The 20,071-nt window shown below is 42.3% G+C and overlaps 1 protein-coding gene across 2 annotated transcripts; it reads left to right on the top strand.

Moving 5' to 3' along the window:
* The first annotated feature begins 597 nt into the window (after positions 1 to 597).
* LOC143431692 (protein lin-52 homolog) lies at positions 598 to 1,463 on the top strand. 2 transcript variants are annotated; one of them, XM_076908639.1, is made up of 5 exons: positions 598 to 728; positions 859 to 923; positions 996 to 1,073; positions 1,154 to 1,252; positions 1,308 to 1,463. In XM_076908639.1, exons 2-5 carry the CDS (start codon positions 884 to 886, stop codon positions 1,439 to 1,441), a joined length of 351 nt encoding a protein of 116 aa, XP_076764754.1. In that variant the 5' UTR covers positions 598 to 728; positions 859 to 883; the 3' UTR covers positions 1,442 to 1,463. The 2 variants fall into 2 exon arrangements, with proteins under 2 accessions (XP_076764754.1, XP_076764746.1); XM_076908631.1 differs by having other exon boundaries at positions 1,142 to 1,252.
* The last annotated feature ends 18,608 nt before the right edge of the window (positions 1,464 to 20,071 follow it).

Raw genomic sequence — 20,071 nt, 5'->3', positions numbered from 1 at the left:
CAGTGTATCTATTTTCGAATCGAAATAAATAAATTGCTTAATTTAGTCATTTTTAATATTCGTTTATAATTTTTATGCAAACAGCTTCTTGATTGGTATATAGTAGCCCACGCCACTGGCACGCGTGTCACTATGGTGAACTGATAGTGTCATTGGCACGCCGTGTCGGCCTTCTGCTATATCGCCGTACTTTAATAGTGCCACGCAGTGTCGCTCCAGTGCTAGCCCTGTGCTGTTACGAGAACTGAGAGGCAGCACCGTGCTGGCACAGTGCTTAGAGTTCCACCCGGTGCCATTGGCGCTACAATCGCTGGTTGTCTGGGTTATTGCATTGAATTATCGAAGGGTTTGAATACGAAGTCAATTAATATTTGTTATGTATGTATTTAATATTTGAATTCTAAAATGGTGTTTAAATTTTGACACTGTAATTGTACTAAAAATATTTAATAACATAAAAACTGATTCTGAATATACATTGGTTCAATTTCAATGCCTTATCCATGTTACACGATAAAATTATATTCCGCGGGAGGGACATTCTCCTTAATAGGCTTGTTTTCCATATTTATTATAGAAAGCAGCTTCGTGTAGGTGTGGAATGTGATAGTCAGCGTCAAGAACATAAAAAGGTGGAAAACTTGCTTATGTTTGAACAACAGAAGAATTTAATGAACCAATTGCGAAAAGCGCTAAAGAACGAAGAGAATCTTCAAACCGCATAATTTGTAAATATTCCACGTACATCAACAATTTTGCAGTCTGTTGTTTTTACGTTTTAATCAATTATCGTTCACATTTTTATTCATTTTTCATCAAGTTAATCAAGTTTAACTGTTTTTCATTATTCGAACTTAGGTGAAGGTTAAGTAGCACGATTCCAATGAACATAATGACTACAGAAGAACCAACAGATCAAGCAGGTGAGTTACCTTTTAGGCACACTTTAAAAGAGATTAATGAATTTATGATCTTTTAATATTTATCGCTTATAGATTTAATTTGTGTGGAAGAAAGCCTTATGAGTTTAGAAAAACTAGATAGAGCGTCGCCAGACTTATGGCCTGAACAAAGTAAGTATTCTTTTACATAGTTGTTTAATTTGTTTCAAATAAAAGTGACAATATACCATATATATTAGTGATTAATGAAGTTCCAGGTGTAAGTGAATTTGTAGCTCAGAATTCACCCCAAACAGAACCATCTTCTTGGGCTGCAGGACTAACTCAAGATGACATAAATCAATTACATCGTAAGTTCATGTTTAGCAGTAAAATTCTTTGGAATAACCATAATTTTCCTTTCAGAATTAGGAAACTTGTCAATGGGTGGTCTAATATCTGAAGTAAAAAAGTTACATGACATGGCTTATCAGTTAGGATTGGAAGAGGCGAAAGAAATGACTCGTGGCAAATATTTGAATATTTTCAAACACAAATAATAAAGTTTTTAGTTGTAAGAATTACCCGTGAGGAAATATTAATATCTGTATTTTATAATTAACTTTTTTTAATCTACTGTTAAATTTATATGAAAGGAATTGCTATTTCATAAATGGTTAACAATTCTCTAGAATCCACCTGATATGTCTCTGTATATTAACGAAGACTGATAAAGTTGGAACCATGCTGCACGCTACCATGCAGTTTGAACCATATGGTAAAATGCCTAAGTGAAAATTATGTACATACAGCTATTATTTTGTAAATTATATGTATACATACAATTTCCTTGTTAATATTGTATTTTCCTTACAAGTTCTAAAGTTCTAAGCAACGCAATGGCGCTTCCCTGCTTCTGTGTTACAAAGCAAGCAATTTCTACAGTTCCAAGCAACCCAATTGCACTTATCTGCTTCTATGTCTCACAATAAGTAAAATATAACATTGTAAGCAATGCGATGGAGCTTCTTAGTTTTTACGTTCAAAAGTAAGTAACTTCTAAAGTTCTAAAGTCCTAAGTAATGTGATTGTGGTTCTCAGTACTACGTTTCAATGGAAGCAATTTCTGCAGTTCTATGCAAAATAAGAGTGCTTATTAGTTCTAAGTTTGAAGGTATGTAGGTTCCAGTGTTTTAAGCAACGCAATGACAATTTTCAGTTTCTACGTTTCATAGTAAGTAAATTGTAACGTTCTATGCAACGCAATGGTGGTACTTAGTTTTTACGTTTCAAAGTATATAATTTCTAAAGCTACGTGCAATGCGATTAGCTTCTCAGTCCTACGTTTCAAAGTATGTGTCACGTCCGGGCGAAACTGTTTTTCGTAGATCCGGAGGCTTTAGGCACGAGCCTATTTATTCGGTTATTCGGTCCGTGGGACTGCATTATGACTGAGTTCAACAATTTTGATTGACGCGGCACTGATAGAACATTCGCGATTCGCGCATATAGTATGAAGCTTTCTACCTTTCGTTGACTTATTTCTCCAATTTCAGGTACTAGGTGCGTCGTGGATCACTTTCTGGAATTGATGTGAAGATCGGTCTGCCGGCAGCGACAGAAATCTCAATTCGGAAGGCTGCAACAGAGCTGGCGCGAACGCAACAGATCGTTGATGTGCGGGAATTCTACAATATCTTCCGAGTACTCACACACAAGTGATCGTAAGGAATTCTTCCTACCCGCGCGCTATGCTCTTCGCGAATCAGAAGCACGTTTCACTGACTAGGTTTTTTTGTACTTTCAACTAAGATCGGGAAGATAAGCGGCGATCCGCTCTATTTTAACGTCACAAAGCTGATTTCTATATTTCTTCAAGGTGATGAAGTGTAACCCCAGTTGTTTGGAAGAACCCATAGAAGAATTCGTGTTTAATGCTATATTTAAACATAGGAACTAGTACCCAGACAACCAGCGATTGTAGCGCCAATGGCACCGGGTGAAACTCTGAGCACTGTGCTAGCACGGTGCTGCCTCTCAGTTCTCGTAACAGCACAGAGCTAGCACTGGAGCGACACTACGTGTCACGGCACTATCAAAGCACTGCGATATAGCACAGGGGCGACACGGCGTGCCAATGACACTATCAGCTCACCATAGTGACACGCGTGGCAGTGGCGTAGGCTAATATATATCAATGAAGAAGCTGTTTGCATAAAAATTATAAACGAATATTAAAAATGACTAAACTAAGCTTTGTCCTGTGTTGCGTCTGCACACCCCTGAGGTTCCAAAAGGAATAGGACGCTGCTTTTCATATTTTTTCTTACGTGGTTCTTAGACTAAGTGCTACCAACTATCTTATTCTAGAGTTATTAGCTAAGGACTAGAGTTTTCCTTATTCTAATTCTATTTGCCAATATTGTAGCAACCAGCAGACGGAAGTCACATAGGGTGACATCTAGACTAAGTTAGAATAAGTAAACTAGAGTAGAATAGCTTAAAGGTAGTTTTTAAAATAGTATAGAATTAGAATAAGGAAAACTCTAGTCCTTAGCTAATAACTCTAGAATAAGATAGTTGGTAGCACTTAGTCTAAGAACGATGTAAGAAAAAATATGAAAAGCAGCGGCCTATTCCTTTTGGGACCTCAGGGGCATGCAGACGCAACATAAGACAAATAAAAAGTAGTTCTCGTGAAATACACGTGGTTTCCTTGTTGTACAAGCTCTCCCACATTCAACGAACCGCCACAATATGTTGTTTCGTAACGCCATCTGAACTTTTACCTCACTAGCATGTTTCTATTCTCTTTCTCTCTGTTCGACTTATTTTCACATTCAGTTAATTAAAATTTAATAAAAACAAGGAATATATTATTTCTAATACATTGAAAAATAAAGAAAGAAAGCGAAAGTCGAAAAAAATATAAAACACATATGTTATTATGTATAAAAATCTAAGAACATAGATATTATATAAGATAAACAAAAAAAGAAAATATAATGTATATTTTATTTTAAAATTTATTTTAAAGTTATTTTACATATGCCTAATACCTATATATACAAATATGTCGGTAACGAACATATAATTTTTTTATTCTGAAATTATCATCTAACAATTGATTTCTTCTACATTATATCGATACTTCCAATTGGCTTCCAATCTTTCCACCTATGGTAATTCCTTGCTTAGACCTAACAGAAGGTGCGTGTTATAGGGTCATCGTGCACTTTTTAAAACCAAGAACATCAATACGTTTCGGTATCAGTAGATAGATGGGTAGTGAAATCGTATTCTTCCTACGTGACGCAGCTAGAATAACTTGTAAATAAATAATATCATTTTTTACTTTACATATTATTATCATTACCATTGAATAGCACATAGTAAATTGTATTAAACATATTTTTGTACCCTTAATCATGCTTCAACTATGTCACAAACGTCGATCTTTGACTGCATTACGAAATCCGGTTTTTATTATGTTCTTAAATGTCTGTCGAATGATGGTCACGTCCGTTGTAGGCGAGGTCAATGTCCACGCGTTTTTTCTTGAATTTTGGTAGTCGCATATCGATAATAGTTATCATCATGTTCCAGCTTTCGGCTGGATCTTGTATCAGGAGAACGAGGTAATGTTTCAAAGTGCCATCTAGTTTCTTGAACGGTGATTATATAGACCTCGTGAAGGCCTTCGCCGGTCTCTTCAGCTGCCCTTTCTTCTTCCGACCGTTTTTCTTGGCGAATGATCTTCACATTTTAAAATAAACAATAAAGTTTATATGGTTAACTTAACAAGAAGTGGTAAATTATTGCTATATTTTAAGATTAACCCCGTTTGACTAACTTTAAGTCTCAGAAAGCCATTGTTCTGTCCTCATTTGTTGTGACAAATTGTGACGAGATGCCGTTTGTGATACTAGTGTTTGTACAGATACAAACGACACCCATTCGTATCCAATGAATCATACGGCGAAATCCATATAATTTTAGTCATAGCTGCCTGCCTGCTGATTATCTCTTAAATGAGGACATTGCCATAGATCTGACAATGGATGTTCCTAGTGCTTCCTGCATCTACGTAATCAAACTCTTTACTGTGATCTTTGGAAGTTTTATCTGGGTAGGGTATGCACAATCGCCATTTCTACTTCTTCGATTTTACCAGGAATATGCCAGAGTACTATCTACGATTAAAAAGATATTGATTTCATCATTATCTTATGCCATATATTTTATGGCAATTCTAATGGTATTATTATGGCCTTAATGCTAGGTATCATACTGGTTCTTTTTTTATAATCAATACTTAATTGGCCATTTGCACAACCACCAATAACCAGACTTGCATCAATCAGGTTCACGGCTACGAAAGTCACTTTCACGCAGGAACAAAGTTATCTTCTGAAGCCTTGATGAACCACCTCCAACGAACAATTTCTTTCATTATTTACTCGCTTATTTTATAATCATTATATAGTTTATAATCATTACATTTAGGGCAATCAATAAAATTGTTTACAACTCCATAAAAGTTTTTTACGAGTTTACCACTGCGTCTGATTTAGGCCCACTCAACTGTTGACTTTTCGCATAGCGTGTGTAAGCGGCAAAAGCTGTACCCTCATCCACAGTAGATGTCAGAAGAGATTATTGTTAATTTTATCAATCATTTGCCTTTCATCGTGGAAACTCAAATGCTCCTTGTAACTGTGATTCCATAAGTTGCTGGCAACACGTGGTGCCAACACCTCTTCTTTGCGATGAAACCTAGGGGCACCGAACTTGTCTAGTGGTTAGCGAGGCTCTGGCTTAGTCGAGTCGAATATGAATGGGACAGGTAATCTATAAATTTTTCCCAACGTTATATTAATCTATCAAATTTGCAGAATAAAATCCTCTTAGCTGACACAGTGTCAGTCACAACAAAGCAGAAAATAATTGAAAAATCATGAAAATACAATTAAATCGAATATTTCTTGTTAGTCAGAAGAATAAAGACGACGTCACATCCAATACCAGAAATCTGAGGTCGAATTCTCGTTAAATGCAGCTCTTCAAACACTGGCACGACGGGATTATGCACACCTGTTTTCGTTTTTTTGAAAGCAACGCACGAAGTTTGTCTCAAGGGCTAAACAAGCTTTGATAGGACAGCTTTGGTTGGTGAGAAGAAAGGGCTCGTATCTAACGTTTGTGGAAAGTCGGAATTTCAGAGAATATTCGCAGAGTGGTCTATCACCCTCAGGCGTCAACTGCTGTCCATAGCATCTCCAGCTAATCTCAACTCCGAGTCGAGCACTCCACTCCTCTGTAACGAGCACTTAGTTCTAATGTCTCCGGGCCTTTCGCATCTCCCTCAGTAGAGTCCTTAGTTCAAACTTAGTTCTATTTCTATTTCCTATTATTAACTCTAGTTTAGGAACTTCGAACTAGTAAAATGTATTAGGACAGTTAGCTCGCAGAAAATACCGGTAAGGTAGAGTGAACCAGTTCTTAGCCGTACCGTACTCTGCCCAAGTACTCTACCTTGTACTCTACTCTGATGAGATTCGATACGCCGAGAAAGCATACCGACGCATGGGGATGAAAGAATTTCTACGTCGTCTCGTTCGTGAATACGTGGGTGGTGTATCCGAGTACTCAGATTTCTGCGCTGGAGTTTCTGTATCAGTATCAGACTACGTGCAAGCTCATCCCGATCGACGTTCCATCGTTCCAGCCGTACGCCGCTGCTATCCCGGTTACAATTACGACCACGGCCTGTGATATCTTAACACGTTCACGCCGGGGCGAAAATGTACGTTTTTTTGAGCGCACATTTCTTGCATCAAGCACTTATTTCTTTTAACGACTAATTTTCTGAAAACGCATGACCCACGAGTGGGTCACGCCACCCCACGGAACAGTCAAGTGTGACCCATCGGTGGGTCACCTCGACGTGAACGTGTTAAACGAGAGTTAAGTCAGTGAAACCAAGCCGTTAAAGGTAAGTAAACGCAATTAATTTACGGCTATCGAGTCTCGACCACCAACGAACACGGCCACGGTGTAATTTGCGCAGGCTTTTCGGGAACGGTTACGAATCGTGTCATCGAAATGACTGAAATCGTCGTTTTCGTCGAAATCGTCGGAATATCGCGTCCCGAGATACGAAAGATATTTTTTGGTGACAGTGGTGGGATAGCCACGTGTTTTTTCCGGAAATTCCGCCGTTAGGGACCGCGAACCTTAGCCATGGTAATGAAGACTCCGCCTACCAAAATGCGTTAACATGAGCAAAAAGCCGCCACGGTACATGAAACCCATCGCGATAAGCGAACGAACAATGTGCTCGATTTTCAGAATGTTCTCGGCGAGCCAATTCTAAGTACCGCGCAAGTAAATACTTCTGCGAAGAACATAGATACAGCAGACCTGGCCACCATCGCGTTGCTTCAACAAGTAGAAATGTTGCGCCGCGAATTAGGAAACAATGCGCCGTATTCAAGATTTATCACGAGACGACACTATGCCGTTAGACAGTTAGCATTTGAACTTCAATACAATTAGCTCGCAGCACGACGAGTTCTCACTTAAGCAGGCACTTGAAGCCGTGCCAACCTTCGATGGCAGAACATTCCGATTCTTCAATTCACGCGCGCTTGTAAAAGGGTATACGAGCTCATTCCCAACGGTTGCGAGCGAACGTTCACTCGCCTTTTCAAGGGTAAATTCAAGGATCGCGCTTACGCCGTGTTAGAGGAGGAGCCCTGCCAGACTATACTTGAATTGACAGATATCCTTCGGTCCTGTGAAATCCGCAGACCATTATTGGGGCGAACTAACAAATATATATATGCGTGCTAACGAGCACATTCTAGATTATATCAGCCGAGTAAAAGATTTGAGGACTGCGATAACAGATAGTGACAGGCTTACCCGACGAGATCCGCAGGAATCCTCAGAAAGCGTAAACAAATTGATATCGCAATGCTTTAGAGACGGTTTCATTCTGGAAATAAGAATCAAATGCCTGTAGACTCGTTCAGCATACTACAGCAAATTTTTGTTTGCGCACGCAAGTTATTTCAAATTCACGAGCGCGACTGCAATGACCTCGGTAGAACATGAGCGCGAATCAAATCACGTGACAAACGCTCCGACATTATATGCAGTAAGTGTAGTAATACCGGGAACTGTGTGACCGAGTGTCGGCTTAGGACGATTCCGGCATACCGATCTCAGGAACACCGAGACGGTTACCTGCGACCCAGAGACGCACCGACTCCCGTACAGCGATCTACGTACGAGCAGCTGCGATCGATCACAGTCAGGGACGTACCCCAATTTTGTAAATATTACAAAAATTCGGGACACGATATCGATGAGTGTCGCAAAAGACAGTATAAATAATAATATTAACAGAAATTCGGGAAACGACCATGGCTCCGCACCTGCTGCGAATTAAAACTAGACAGCCTCTTACTCTCACCGACACCTTTGGCAGAGCCTTTGATAAGATGTCGATGGACGTAATGGGTCCATAATGGGTAATCAGAGAATTCGTTTGCAAGTTCCGATACTCAAAAGGTATATTCACACATCAGGGTTCGAATTTTGTAAACAGCCTAACCAAGGCCATAGCCATCAAATTCTGCGTTAAGCAGTATAAATCCAGCGCGTTTCACCTGCAAACGAACGGGTCCGGTGAAAGATCTCACCACATCCTGGCTGAATATTTGAAATACTACACAAAGTCGAGTAATAACTGGGAGAAATGGCTGCCCTACGCAATATTCTTGTATAACACCAGCGTATACGAGGGCACGTTATACACCCCACACGAGTCAGTGTAGCGGCTAGCAGTAAGGCACAATAGAAGGCCTTCCGCTACAAGCAACTAGCACCGTTTATGGTATGCGCAGCAATCAAGTCATTTTTGAGGAACTGTTTTAAGCTTTTAATATTTTCCAGGTATGCGATAAATTAACTTTTTCCAACGGCCTCGATGGCACATGCGGAAGCCATAAACCGGGGATTTCTGAAGGGTCCTCTGTCCGTGGCCAAGCTACCCATGGTCACCCGGTGCAGGTATCAGGCCCAGCGGAAATCTCGCTACATGACCAAACATGGTAACGACAAAATCAGGTCCCACCAGAAACACCACCACCCGTCTCTAAGAAGGCGGTGGCTTAAGAGTCGAAAAACGGTCATGATTGGTTTTTAGTGAAAACGTTGAAGAACCAATCGAAAGGCGTGAAAAAACATATCGTGCCGACCAGGTAGAGAGACGATAGACAGAACAGCAGTCTCTTTGGAGAATCCCTCGACTCAACATCAAATAAAGCTCTTAAAAAGGACTTTTTAACTTTGCACCCTGTCACGAATATTCTGAGCACGCAGAAATAAATTCTTAGTCTTAGGAACCCTTCACCAGTATTCAGCAGGATAGTAAGAACATCACCAGCCACTCTTTTTCAGGATAATTCCAGAAATGAAACGTACAGCGACTATCTTATCGAACTAAGCGAAAGAATTTTCCAGCTCGAGGAGTTGGCTACAGTCGATGTAGACAACGCGAAACGCAGGTCCGAATATTATTATGACCGAAATTTAAGTGTTCAAAATTTTAAGGTATGCCAGTGTGTCTAACTATTAAAAGAACCAAACAAGCACAAATTTCAATCACAATATTTAGGACCTTAGTTACCGAATCTTCGACATTTTGGACAACAGTAATGTTAAATTGAATGACAAAGGTCGCCACAAAGTTTTTCACACAAATAAAATCAAACTTTGTAAACGAATGCGCTGCACATACGGTGCAAGTATGAATGAGATGGGTATAAGAAAAACTGAAATTGAAGTCAGTAACCACAGTGAAGCTCAAATGAACGGTAAAAGCGAAAGTGATCAAAGTTTCTCCAGGAATATTATGAATCCGGCCCCGGGAGGGGGCTCGGATGTGCTACCGCACCCATAGGGCATACGCACTTAAACCCTCAATCTGGACCTACCTCCCGGCTAGCCAGCGCTTCCGGTAGGGGCCAGGACATGCACCACAACTTCGTCATCTGATATAAGCCATCTCCTATACCATCCGCCCATGCACTGAGTGTGTTTTCCATCAACACTTTAGCAGTGAGAAGAAGACCTTTTCTGTCCTTGACTCTGTGTCGGCTGTAAGGAATTTTGTTCTACGAACTGAATGGATTAGTGTTGAGTCAATAATCGAGAACCACAACTTGTCCCATTTATATTCGATAAGAAAGGAGACCGCGGTCCGTGATGGGAACGGACGCACGCAAGAGTCTCCCCGACCCGCATCAATCTGAATGCCCGAGGGCACATTCCGGGGGACCACTAGGAGGTTTGATGCGAGGCTAGGATGTGAGAGGCTAGACTTAACGCGTCATCCACCCAGTGACCTTATCACCGGGACCATCGATATTCTTGGATACTAGGCGCCAACGGGCCGCCTGACACCTGCGAACACGTATGGTAGTTTACGGTGTACCCCACCCCCAAAGTTTCTCCAGCCCAGACGAAATTCGCAGCCGCGGTCCAGTGGCCAAACATCCTCGCCGGAATGAACCAGACGAGAATTCCCAGCTTCAGCAGTAGCCAACTGGCAGAATTGGGGAGCAGTCCCAGAATCTTCATACCTGCATAGCAGACAAAAGATCTCGACATGGCCGAGATTCTTTTTCAAAGGGGATGCAATATCCGTCGTATTGCCTGCTACGTGCACCGTTTTTCCGCCGGCATCCAAAACCAGAGCCCCTGTGCACAGAGGCTGAAGCAGCTTGCTAAATAGAGACGTAAGGAATTGTATTAGTAATTGAATGAAATAAAGAATCGTTCGACCTGATAAAACTGGTAGTAAGTATATTCTGCGAACTATCTATCCTAATAGATTTTACTAGTTCTAAGTTCCTAAACTAGAGTTAATAATAAGAAATAGAAATAGAACTAGGTTTGAACTAAGGACTCCACTGAAGGAGATGCGAAAAGCCCAGAGGCATTAAAGCTAAGTGCTTATTGCAGAAGATCGAAGTGCTCGATTCGGAGTTGAGATTAGAACTGATCTCTGGCGGCACGCGCCCGCGACCTCCTTGGTCCACCTCGCGTGGCGCGCGAGTCGCTGGGCCCCGGGCTGGGGACGGCGCGTGGCCCGAGGAGCAAGGAAGACCGCTTCTGCCGGAGGCCACGCGATGAGCCACGCGCGTCAAGTGCGCTTTCAAGCGTCGGCGCATTTTAATTCTAAGGGAGCTTAAAGATTATGTATATACATGAATTTTCTTAGATCTAGTTGTGTAGTGTGCTTATTTCTAGAATCGCATGTATGAGAGGAGAAAATATGGGTGTGTGACTGAGGAAGATTCCAGCTGATACGCGGCGTACTGCGTCTCGTCCTTGTAGCATGGGGTGGAATTCCCGGTCGTACATGAAGGCAGCGCATGAGCGCGGCCTATTGCTCCATTTCTTTACAGCATAGCGCTGTCTCTCAGCCTTGGTACGGCGAGCCGGCGGATGGGCCGCTTACAGGGGCTCTGGTTTTGGATGAAACGATTGCTCGGCTGGGGATGCTGTGGGCGGTGGTTAACGCCTGATGGTAGCAGGTGGTATGAGTTCCAGAACCTGGGTGTCCTGGAAGTGCCATCCCCACCTCCTCGTGGTGGAACCTGGGCGCCGGGCTTGTCCGGCGGCTAACGGGGCTCTGACCAAATCGAATTAAACTGGGACTTGGAGGTTTGATGCATTATTAATTTGCTCAAGCTAGTCCTATACACTTTCGTAGAGCAAAATTGAATAAGACTGAGGCTGGACAGTTTGGATCATCAATAAATTTGATCAAACCGGTCCAGAATGATATTCACAAAGGGTCAGAGTGATCGTGCATGCGTACATGTAGTGAGTTGGCCTCTCCTAGGTTCCCTGTGGATGCTCCGTCAGGTGGGATTCGTCCCTCGCGGCGGAGTAACTGAAAGCGCCGCGGCACATCTGGATTTTTCCATCGCCCGTTTCAGTGAAGTGAAAGTAATCTGGGAGTAGAGGACAAACCATTTGGTATATACCCGTATGGGTAAGGAGGCATGTCGAACACCGTCCTGGTGTTAGACTCATAATGTATGTCTTTCGGACATCTATATTTGCAAATGAATTTGGTTATTAATGTGTCCGCTATATCTATGTTTGAGGGGTATGGCTATAGGGTATTTTGTTAGAAGGTCTTGGATAGTTAGTACGTTAGCGTAACCGTCAGGGGTTACTGGGAGAGGTCCCAGACGTCCCAGACGTCCCAGAGATCTCCATGACGTCCATGGAGACCTTGTCGAATGCGCAGCCCGGTGTGTCGGTAAGTGTCATAGGCTGTCTGGTTTTAACACGGACTAGTTTATCATGGTTTTCCTGTATGATTTTGTTCCTCTTCCTCCGACGGAACTTGGATTAATCCCTGACATACTGTGATTTGCATTGGGATCTCATAAAATAAATCTTGCAAAGGTTTTTGAATCTGTGACTACGGAATGGTATGTAGAGAGGTTTGAGCTGTACTGAATGTACTGAACTGTAGTTCGCTCATGACATCATGTAACGATCTTAATGATTCTATTAAGATTTTATAGTCTATTGCCCTATTCTTGTGTTGGATCACCGATAATTGAATTTGATAGAAGTTGTCGATTTTTATTATTCTTGCTCTACTGAGTGAAATGTCAGTCTTGTTTGAAAGAAATTTTATCGATTTCTCTGTTTCTTAGTGCCCTTGCCGTACAAGCGTCCTAATTGAGTTACGAATATTACGATGTTATCGCGCTTGGTTGCTAAGGTATCTCTTGAAAACTTAAACAGCGGTTCCCGCCTGATATGTTCATCTGTCCTTGGAGTATAGATCTCTGTTTTATCTGTCGTCGTACGTGGCGTCAGTAATGGGGATAATAGGAACCGGGCTTTGCAGTTTAGTCTCCTGCATGGGAAGGTTGACATCGGAGCAGGGAGATGGCGGTGTAGGAGGAGGTATAGTAGGTTTCTTCCGAGTAATCCTAAGAACTGACACTTGTCAGGCTGGAAGGTCAAGTTCGCTTTTCGAAGCCTCTCGGTTAATTTATTATATTTATTCTCGAGCTCTTAAAGAGAGCTCGCGTAGAGGACGATATCGTCGAGGTAAACAAATAGTTCATCTCTTTGAAGGCCTGAGAGAACACTATCCATAAGCCAAAGTAGGTATAAGTTTTTTAAACTAAACGGCATTCTATTGATTTCAAAATGGTTATGCGGCGTGAAAAATATGGTCTTGTGGGCTTTAGCGGATTTCTTCGGGAATCCGCTGGCGAGAGCGAAGGCACTGAAGTACTTTACGCTTTCTAGCTGATCAAGAATCGCCGTTATGCAAGTAATGGGTCGGCATCGGTATCACCAGCCATAATGGAGAGTTGTAAGGAGACTTTGAGTGCCGTTTTCTAATAGTTTCCCTACCTGTTCGCAAATTTCCTTTTTATGCGCGGAAGGAAATCTATACTGCTTAATGTTAATAGCTCAATCGTCTATGGTTGGGATCTTATGCGTAGTTGCGGTAGTACATCATAACGGTTCTTCTTCCAGATAATATAAATCTTATGTTTTTTTTTCTATTAGTTTAGTCACATGGTTTCCTTCCTCATAGTTTAAAACGATCGAGTTTGATTAATTCTAATATTTGATTCAGACGGGACTTCGACGGTTTTTCTAAGGTTTTGGCAACGTTATAATTTTTATTCGAAATGATTTCGTGACTTATGCACAAGCTTTTTCCTACGCGCTTACAGATTGAAGATGAATTTCGTGCTCTGGGATCGGCATTAGAAATGTGTTTGAATTTTGTATAGTCCCTTTCTAGCTGAGGCACGCGGTGTGACTGAAATTTGCAATACGTTAATTCGATTTTGATTTGTTTTTAAGGCCTACTTAGATTCGGTGAAAAGCGGGAACAGAGCGGGTCTGTTTACCTCGATTAAAGTTAATTCCACTGGTTCCAGTCAAACGGCAGATAAGGCGACCTCGACCGTGCTGTCGGTAGAGTTTATTACTCTGGTGATTGCTTTATCTTCGCTGACTTTCACCAGAGAATTGCCGAAAATTACACCGGACGCGATGTCCATTCTTGGAATTATGCTCTCCGAGATTTGAGAATTAATTATTCTGATTTTCAGACCGATATTCATTCGCGACGGCAAAAAAATTTTTTCTAAGATTCCGTCTGGGCCGAGGGGGAAGTTATCTGAGATGACGTTAAATGATACAACGCGGTTAAATAAGACAAGATTCACTGTACCTAATGTTGTTGTCTTTCCATTAGTAATAGCGGTTATTACGACAGTTTCAGTACTGTCTATTCGTATTTTTGGGGATAATGCCCAGCGTTTTAAGACATTAATTTCAGCACCCGTATCTATCATAAATTCGACGGGCTTAATTAACACGGCGGAAGACAAGATGACGCTGGGTGTATTAGTGTTCACGGCTATGTTTATAGAAACTGCGTTTCTTCGTTCGTCGCGGAGAGGTTCTCCAGAGTGAGAGATCTGATACGGGGGTTGGTTTCGCGACCTGTCTTGTGGCACGACGGGAGGCCGTTCCGGTTTCCGGAAAATTGCGCGTTGTATTGTCATTTTCTACATTTGAATACCGAATCTTGTGGCACCTCCAACACAGAGACGAGCGCACTGATACACAGTTAAACCGTCCGATCGCCGAGCTAAGGCAGTCACCCTGGCAACCAGGAGTTGGATCGCACGATCATGTCACCACGCGCACGCGCCAGACAGCTGGAGCAAAAGTGAACTCCAGCCTCCGCACAAGGACCATTCCACGCATCACGAATAGTCGCCCGCTGTTACGCATCGGTACTTATATTATTCATACTTATTTTCATAACTGAGCAAATTCTAGAATTTAAGCATACGACACTCCATGTACATACACAACACAACACACACAAGCATAGCATAAGGCATTTCATGTACAATATAATCCTAATTTTAAGGTAGCATTTAATCGAAATTAGGAAATAAGTGAAGGGTCCAACCAAACGCCCGAGCAAGTGCCTGAGCAAGCGTTCGACGCACGTGGCCCACGCCGCGCGCGCTCGTCTCACCACGACCGTCCGCTTCACTCTGGAGCCCAGCGACTCGCGCGCTCCGCGATCGAAGAAGGTCGCGGATGCGCGAGCTGATATGCAGATCGAGCTACGCGTTCAACGCGAATGGATTTCTCATGCCCCCGGGCTTTACTATACGTCACATGGAGGTGTTTACTATTCTAATTCTATTCCAATTCAAGTCCAAGTTCAAATTCAAGTTCCTAATTCTAATTCTAACTCTAATTATATTCCAAAGCATCGAGTTCTAGCACTTAGTTATTCTTAGCATAGAGAAGTAAAAGCTTAGGTTTTATTTAGAATATATTTTATTTTACCAGTATTTACAAATCTCATCATTCTAAAATCATTCCTTGCCTTATTATTAAAATAAATTCATTCGTTACGAAGTGTTGTTCGAGTTCACACGTCTTCGAAATCATTTAAGCCGCTTTGACCCTTAGTCAAACTTGATAACCGACCAGTTAGAGCGGGCCGCTACTTAACTGCATTGACCCACAGCTGGACTAAGGAGAAGACACCCGTCGCTCTTCCACATTTCTGGACAAGCAAGCTAGAGCGGACCGCCGCTTAGTGGATTCGTATTCGGACGTTTGGAATCCGAATCGAATGCGCCGTTCCGATATTAATAAACGAACTCGATATGCGGGAAGGAAGAACGTCCGTTCATTAGTGCGTGATTACGTTGATGCAAGTACCGTTGCGTGTATCTATCACTGCATTGCTTCTTTATCCGCTGACCGCCAACTAGACGGCCTTTCCGCAACGTCGCCACTGTCGTAGATCTGCTCGAACGAGTCGATACCCTTGAGAAGGGATATGAAACTAGGGGTATCAAGACATCAAAGATAAGTGACAATTGCTTTCAATTGCATCTGTGACTTTTCGTCCGTATTCCGCGAGCCAGAAAGAACCTGGTCTTCATCGCAATTTCGCGAACCGAACCGTTCGAGGCTGTGTTGCTCCGAGCAAACGGTTACTTTTCCACGAACCGGGAAGTGATACGCTTTTGAGATCAACGTTTAAAAGTAAGTTGTAAAGTTCTATGCAACACAATAATGCTTATCTGCTTTTACACTTCAAGGATTGTGATTTTCATAATTCCATGCAACGGGATGGGATTTCTAAGTGTCTACTGTGACGTCAGGCGTACCGCCTGCCACTCTCTCAATGCAGCACGACAACCAGGTTCACGCGCCTACATTATAGGCTGTCTCGCTTATTCCAGGGATGTTTCAGCACAATCAAGCCCTACGAGAGGCAATGCAGAGAGCCCTCACCGTATAGAGAACTCTCCATTCCGGATCTACCATCTCCAAAATACTATTTCTAAGTCATGTAAATACTCCTAAATTCTAAGACCGTATTGTTAAATCCTAGTTCATAGAATTACGCGACACGATATTATAATGACACAAACAACACACAATTTACATTTAAAGCCGTAATTTCTATATCCATATTATATTATATTCCATGTTCATAAGTTGCGAGAATGGATGCGCCGCAACGCGTGAGTGCCTCAGCAGCACGCGCCGCTAATCCCACCACGCGACGCCGAGTACCCACTCGGGCGTCTTCACACATTCACCTACGATCACACGCGACCAAAGCGCCTTGAGATTCCAGGAGGTAGCAGAAGCATCTAGGGAGAAGCAGTTCGATTCTTGGTTCTCACCTGAATAAGTCTCTTCCAAGTCGCGCATTAGGACTATCGCGCTGCCTCAATGTGGTTTCCAATTCTAAATTCCTAATTCTAAATTCTAACTTCTGGTTCCATTGTTAACTTAGTCTTATATTTAGAAATAATTACTCTTATACTTTTTAACTTAGGATATACTTTATTTTTTTACTACATCAAGTACTAGTTCTTTTACAATTCCATTTCTACATGCAATTCAATTTCGATACGAATTCTTCCAAGATCGTAATAACTTGATGTTAAGTTTTGCATTGACTTTCATTAGTCGCTATGGTATTAAGGAGCGATAGAGCGAACCAACGCTTATCGTTTACTGTTACGTTAATTATAATTAGTACCGAGGTTCCTTTTGTGGGACGTGAACACTAATTTCACTTGCGGACGCGATAAAGTGAATAAACCTTACCTTTCTCTGTCTTGATGCCCTGATTGCCTTAGGATTTCCTTTCTAGATATAGTTCTCGTCTCGGGTCGTCTTCTGGAGTGGTCGCTGCTTAGGAACTGCGTTGCGGAAACGTCAGAGGAATGAGGTTCTACCGGCGCTGGCTGGAATGATGACCCTGCTTGGATGAGTTCGCTGATGTTGGGGAAAGCTGGATATGAGCAGCAGGCGCAGCAGCAATAGCGGAATGGTAGGTTTGACTTGTCTTGGGCCCGGTGTACTCACGCACCATACGTCACAGAAAGTTCTTCGTCCCGCTCGTCGCGTTCTTTTCTTGGTGGCATGGCACATTCCGGACGAACTTTGGCTGGCTGGATTCGAGTTGGTAAGCGGCGGTCTGGTCTATCCGTGTCGGTCCAGCAGAACGAAAATCGATTGACACTTCAAATAATCGTCGCTTGTAGTTTTACAAAGTTAAGCGACTGTTCACTCTAACTAAGCAGAGTTTCCAAGTATCGGTATTAATTCCAAGTGTGAATGTAAGGTACGAGTATGCGAGAACCGGCTGATATCGCGTGGATATAGAAATGAATAGAAATTAGATATATGAATAGAAATAGATTTATGTAACTTAAAGAACTAGAAATAAAATTGGAACTTAGTCTAGAAATAGAAGACACCTCGGAGAGGTGATGAATGGCCCTAAGGTATGAAGCTAAGAATAGAATCGCGGGTACTCACGCATGAGCGCATCACAACTTATAAAATTAGAATATATATATACATATATATAGAACAACGCATTGAATCGCCTGCTGTTATTCACCCTTACTTTTACTTCTTCCATTGTAACACGAACAACACACACATAATTCCAAGACCGATATATATATATATATCAGTCGCAGCACGAAGACACCATTGCACACTTCATCGAGCCAGCAGCTGTAATTTACCCATATACATATTTCTCTAAGTACACTACACGACCATGTTTATACAGAAACAACACATACGAATAGTTCTAAGACAAATTCATATATAATTCTAATTTCTAAAGTTACATCATAATCCGCTGCGATATGTTCGAGCGAGTGTCCAACACGCGCGGTTTATGCTCAACATGAGCCGCGCCCCATCACGACCGGCCGCTCCACTCTGCAGGCAGAACGGCCATCCTACTCTGGGGCCCAGCGACTCACACGCCACGCGACCCGAGGAGGTTGTGATGTCAAACGCATTCTCAAATGACCTATACCAACATGCCCATAATCTCGCTAGAGAAAACAAACAAGCGTCACCCGCCTGACGCATCCCGTTTACATTATGATACCCCAATTCCAAAGAGCAGGGTTAAGGTCCTACCTCTACTCCCGAAAAACACAACATATAAAAGACTTAGGGATTGTGCAGGTCAGTAGTCTAAAAGTTATAATCGGCGTACATTCTGAAACTCCGCGTTACGAATGGTGATGTAAAAAGTTTATATCTTGTATTAAATAAATGGTTGGGTGAACTGTTGCTCACTCTCGTTTTATTCTAAGTCATTTCTCCGAATCTTACGTGACAAGGTCGCGGATACGCGAGCCAGAGATCAGAACTTGTCTCGCGTTGAAGCTGAACTTCTTCAGCCTTATGCCTACGAGCCAGTCTCCAACTCACTTGAGGTGTTTCTAAATCTAATTCATTTTTAAATTAAGTTAAAGTCTAATCCATTACAATCCTAATACTTAAACCAATTTTAACATAGCTCGATAGGGACAGTAAGTGTAAGCGTAGGATTACTTAGAATATATCTTTATTTTGCCAGAAATACTTTGCTTATTTAATACAAATTCCTGGTAATTCTACAGTATCACATACGTATCACATACATTCAGATTTCATCTTAGTCGAAGCTTGGTGACCGATCGGTTAAAGCGGACCGCCGCTGAACTGGGTCGACCTATTGCCATACTACGAGAGAAACTACGTCGATCTTCCACATTTACGGACCGCAACTGAACGCGTTGTGCCAACGATGGGAAAAGAACTCGGCCCGTAGGAAAGAAGAACTTTCTCCGTCAGTTGATGCGTGAATACGTGGGTATCGAAAGCCAAGCGTCGATTTGCAGCTACTCAGCCATACTCGTCGTAACTTCTCAATGTACTAGCCGTGCTGCACTGCCGTCTTCATCGCCGATTAGCCAAATAGAGTCGTCCACTAGCACCGATTAGCCTCGCTGGAAGCTCATTCCACTGATGATGCTGCCTCGCAGCCTATACACAGGGACCATTCCTGAAGGGAACCCACAGCGCCAGCGATATCTGCAATAGAAAACCCGATCAAACAGAGATTCAAGACATCTAAAGGTAAGTGAACGTCACTGTTCATCACGTCCGCGTTTCAAGTAGTGTTGCGCGAGCCATAACGAACCTGGTATCCGCCAGAATTCAACACGCAGACTTCGGAAATGGCTACGTGTCGATCACGGTCAAACAGGAAATTTTCCCTGACTTGAGTTGTGACACTTATAAATGTAAAACTGTACCGTTTTCCACCCGCACATAAGAAGGAGATCCGAACCTAAGTGAAAACCTTATTACGCAACAGTGTCATCCGCGATTCGAAATTCCCATACAGTTCTCCGATCTGGGTTGTCCCAAAGAAGGCCGACTCACAAGGGAAGAAACGTTCTTGAGTCATTGTAGATTACCGTGCATTAAATAAGAAATCGATCACCGACGCTTATTCTCTACTCTGTATAACTGAAATATTGGATCAGCTCGGAAGCACCAAATATTTCAGTACATTTGACTTAGCCAGCGGGTTTCACCAGATACTGATGGAACCCGCTGACGCACATACCTTTAGTCATACGACGAGTTTACGAGAATACCGTTCAGCGTTAAAAATGCGCTCACTGCCTTTTAACGTTTAATGGACAGTCTACTTGCTGGATTCCAGGGTAACAAGTTGCTTGTATACTTGGATGACA

Source organism: Xylocopa sonorina, chromosome 1, assembly GCF_050948175.1.
Source record: "Xylocopa sonorina isolate GNS202 chromosome 1, iyXylSono1_principal, whole genome shotgun sequence".
NCBI lineage: Eukaryota > Metazoa > Arthropoda > Insecta > Hymenoptera > Apidae > Xylocopa > Xylocopa sonorina.
Note: the sequence above shows the minus strand (reverse complement) of the source record. Positions and strands in the feature narration are given on the sequence as shown.

What these genes read in the sequence shown, in the direction of transcription:
- LOC143431692 (XM_076908631.1), top strand. Translation starts at nt 884, where the DNA reads ATGAACATAATGACTACAGAAGAACCAACAGATCAAGCAG. An exon ending in AGAACCAACAGATCAAGCAG is followed by an intron (nt 924 to 995) that starts GTGAGTTACCTT and finishes TATCGCTTATAG; the next exon opens with ATTTAATTTGTGTGGAAGAA. An exon ending in TGACATAAATCAATTACATC is followed by an intron (nt 1,253 to 1,307) that starts GTAAGTTCATGT and finishes TTTTCCTTTCAG; the next exon opens with AATTAGGAAACTTGTCAATG.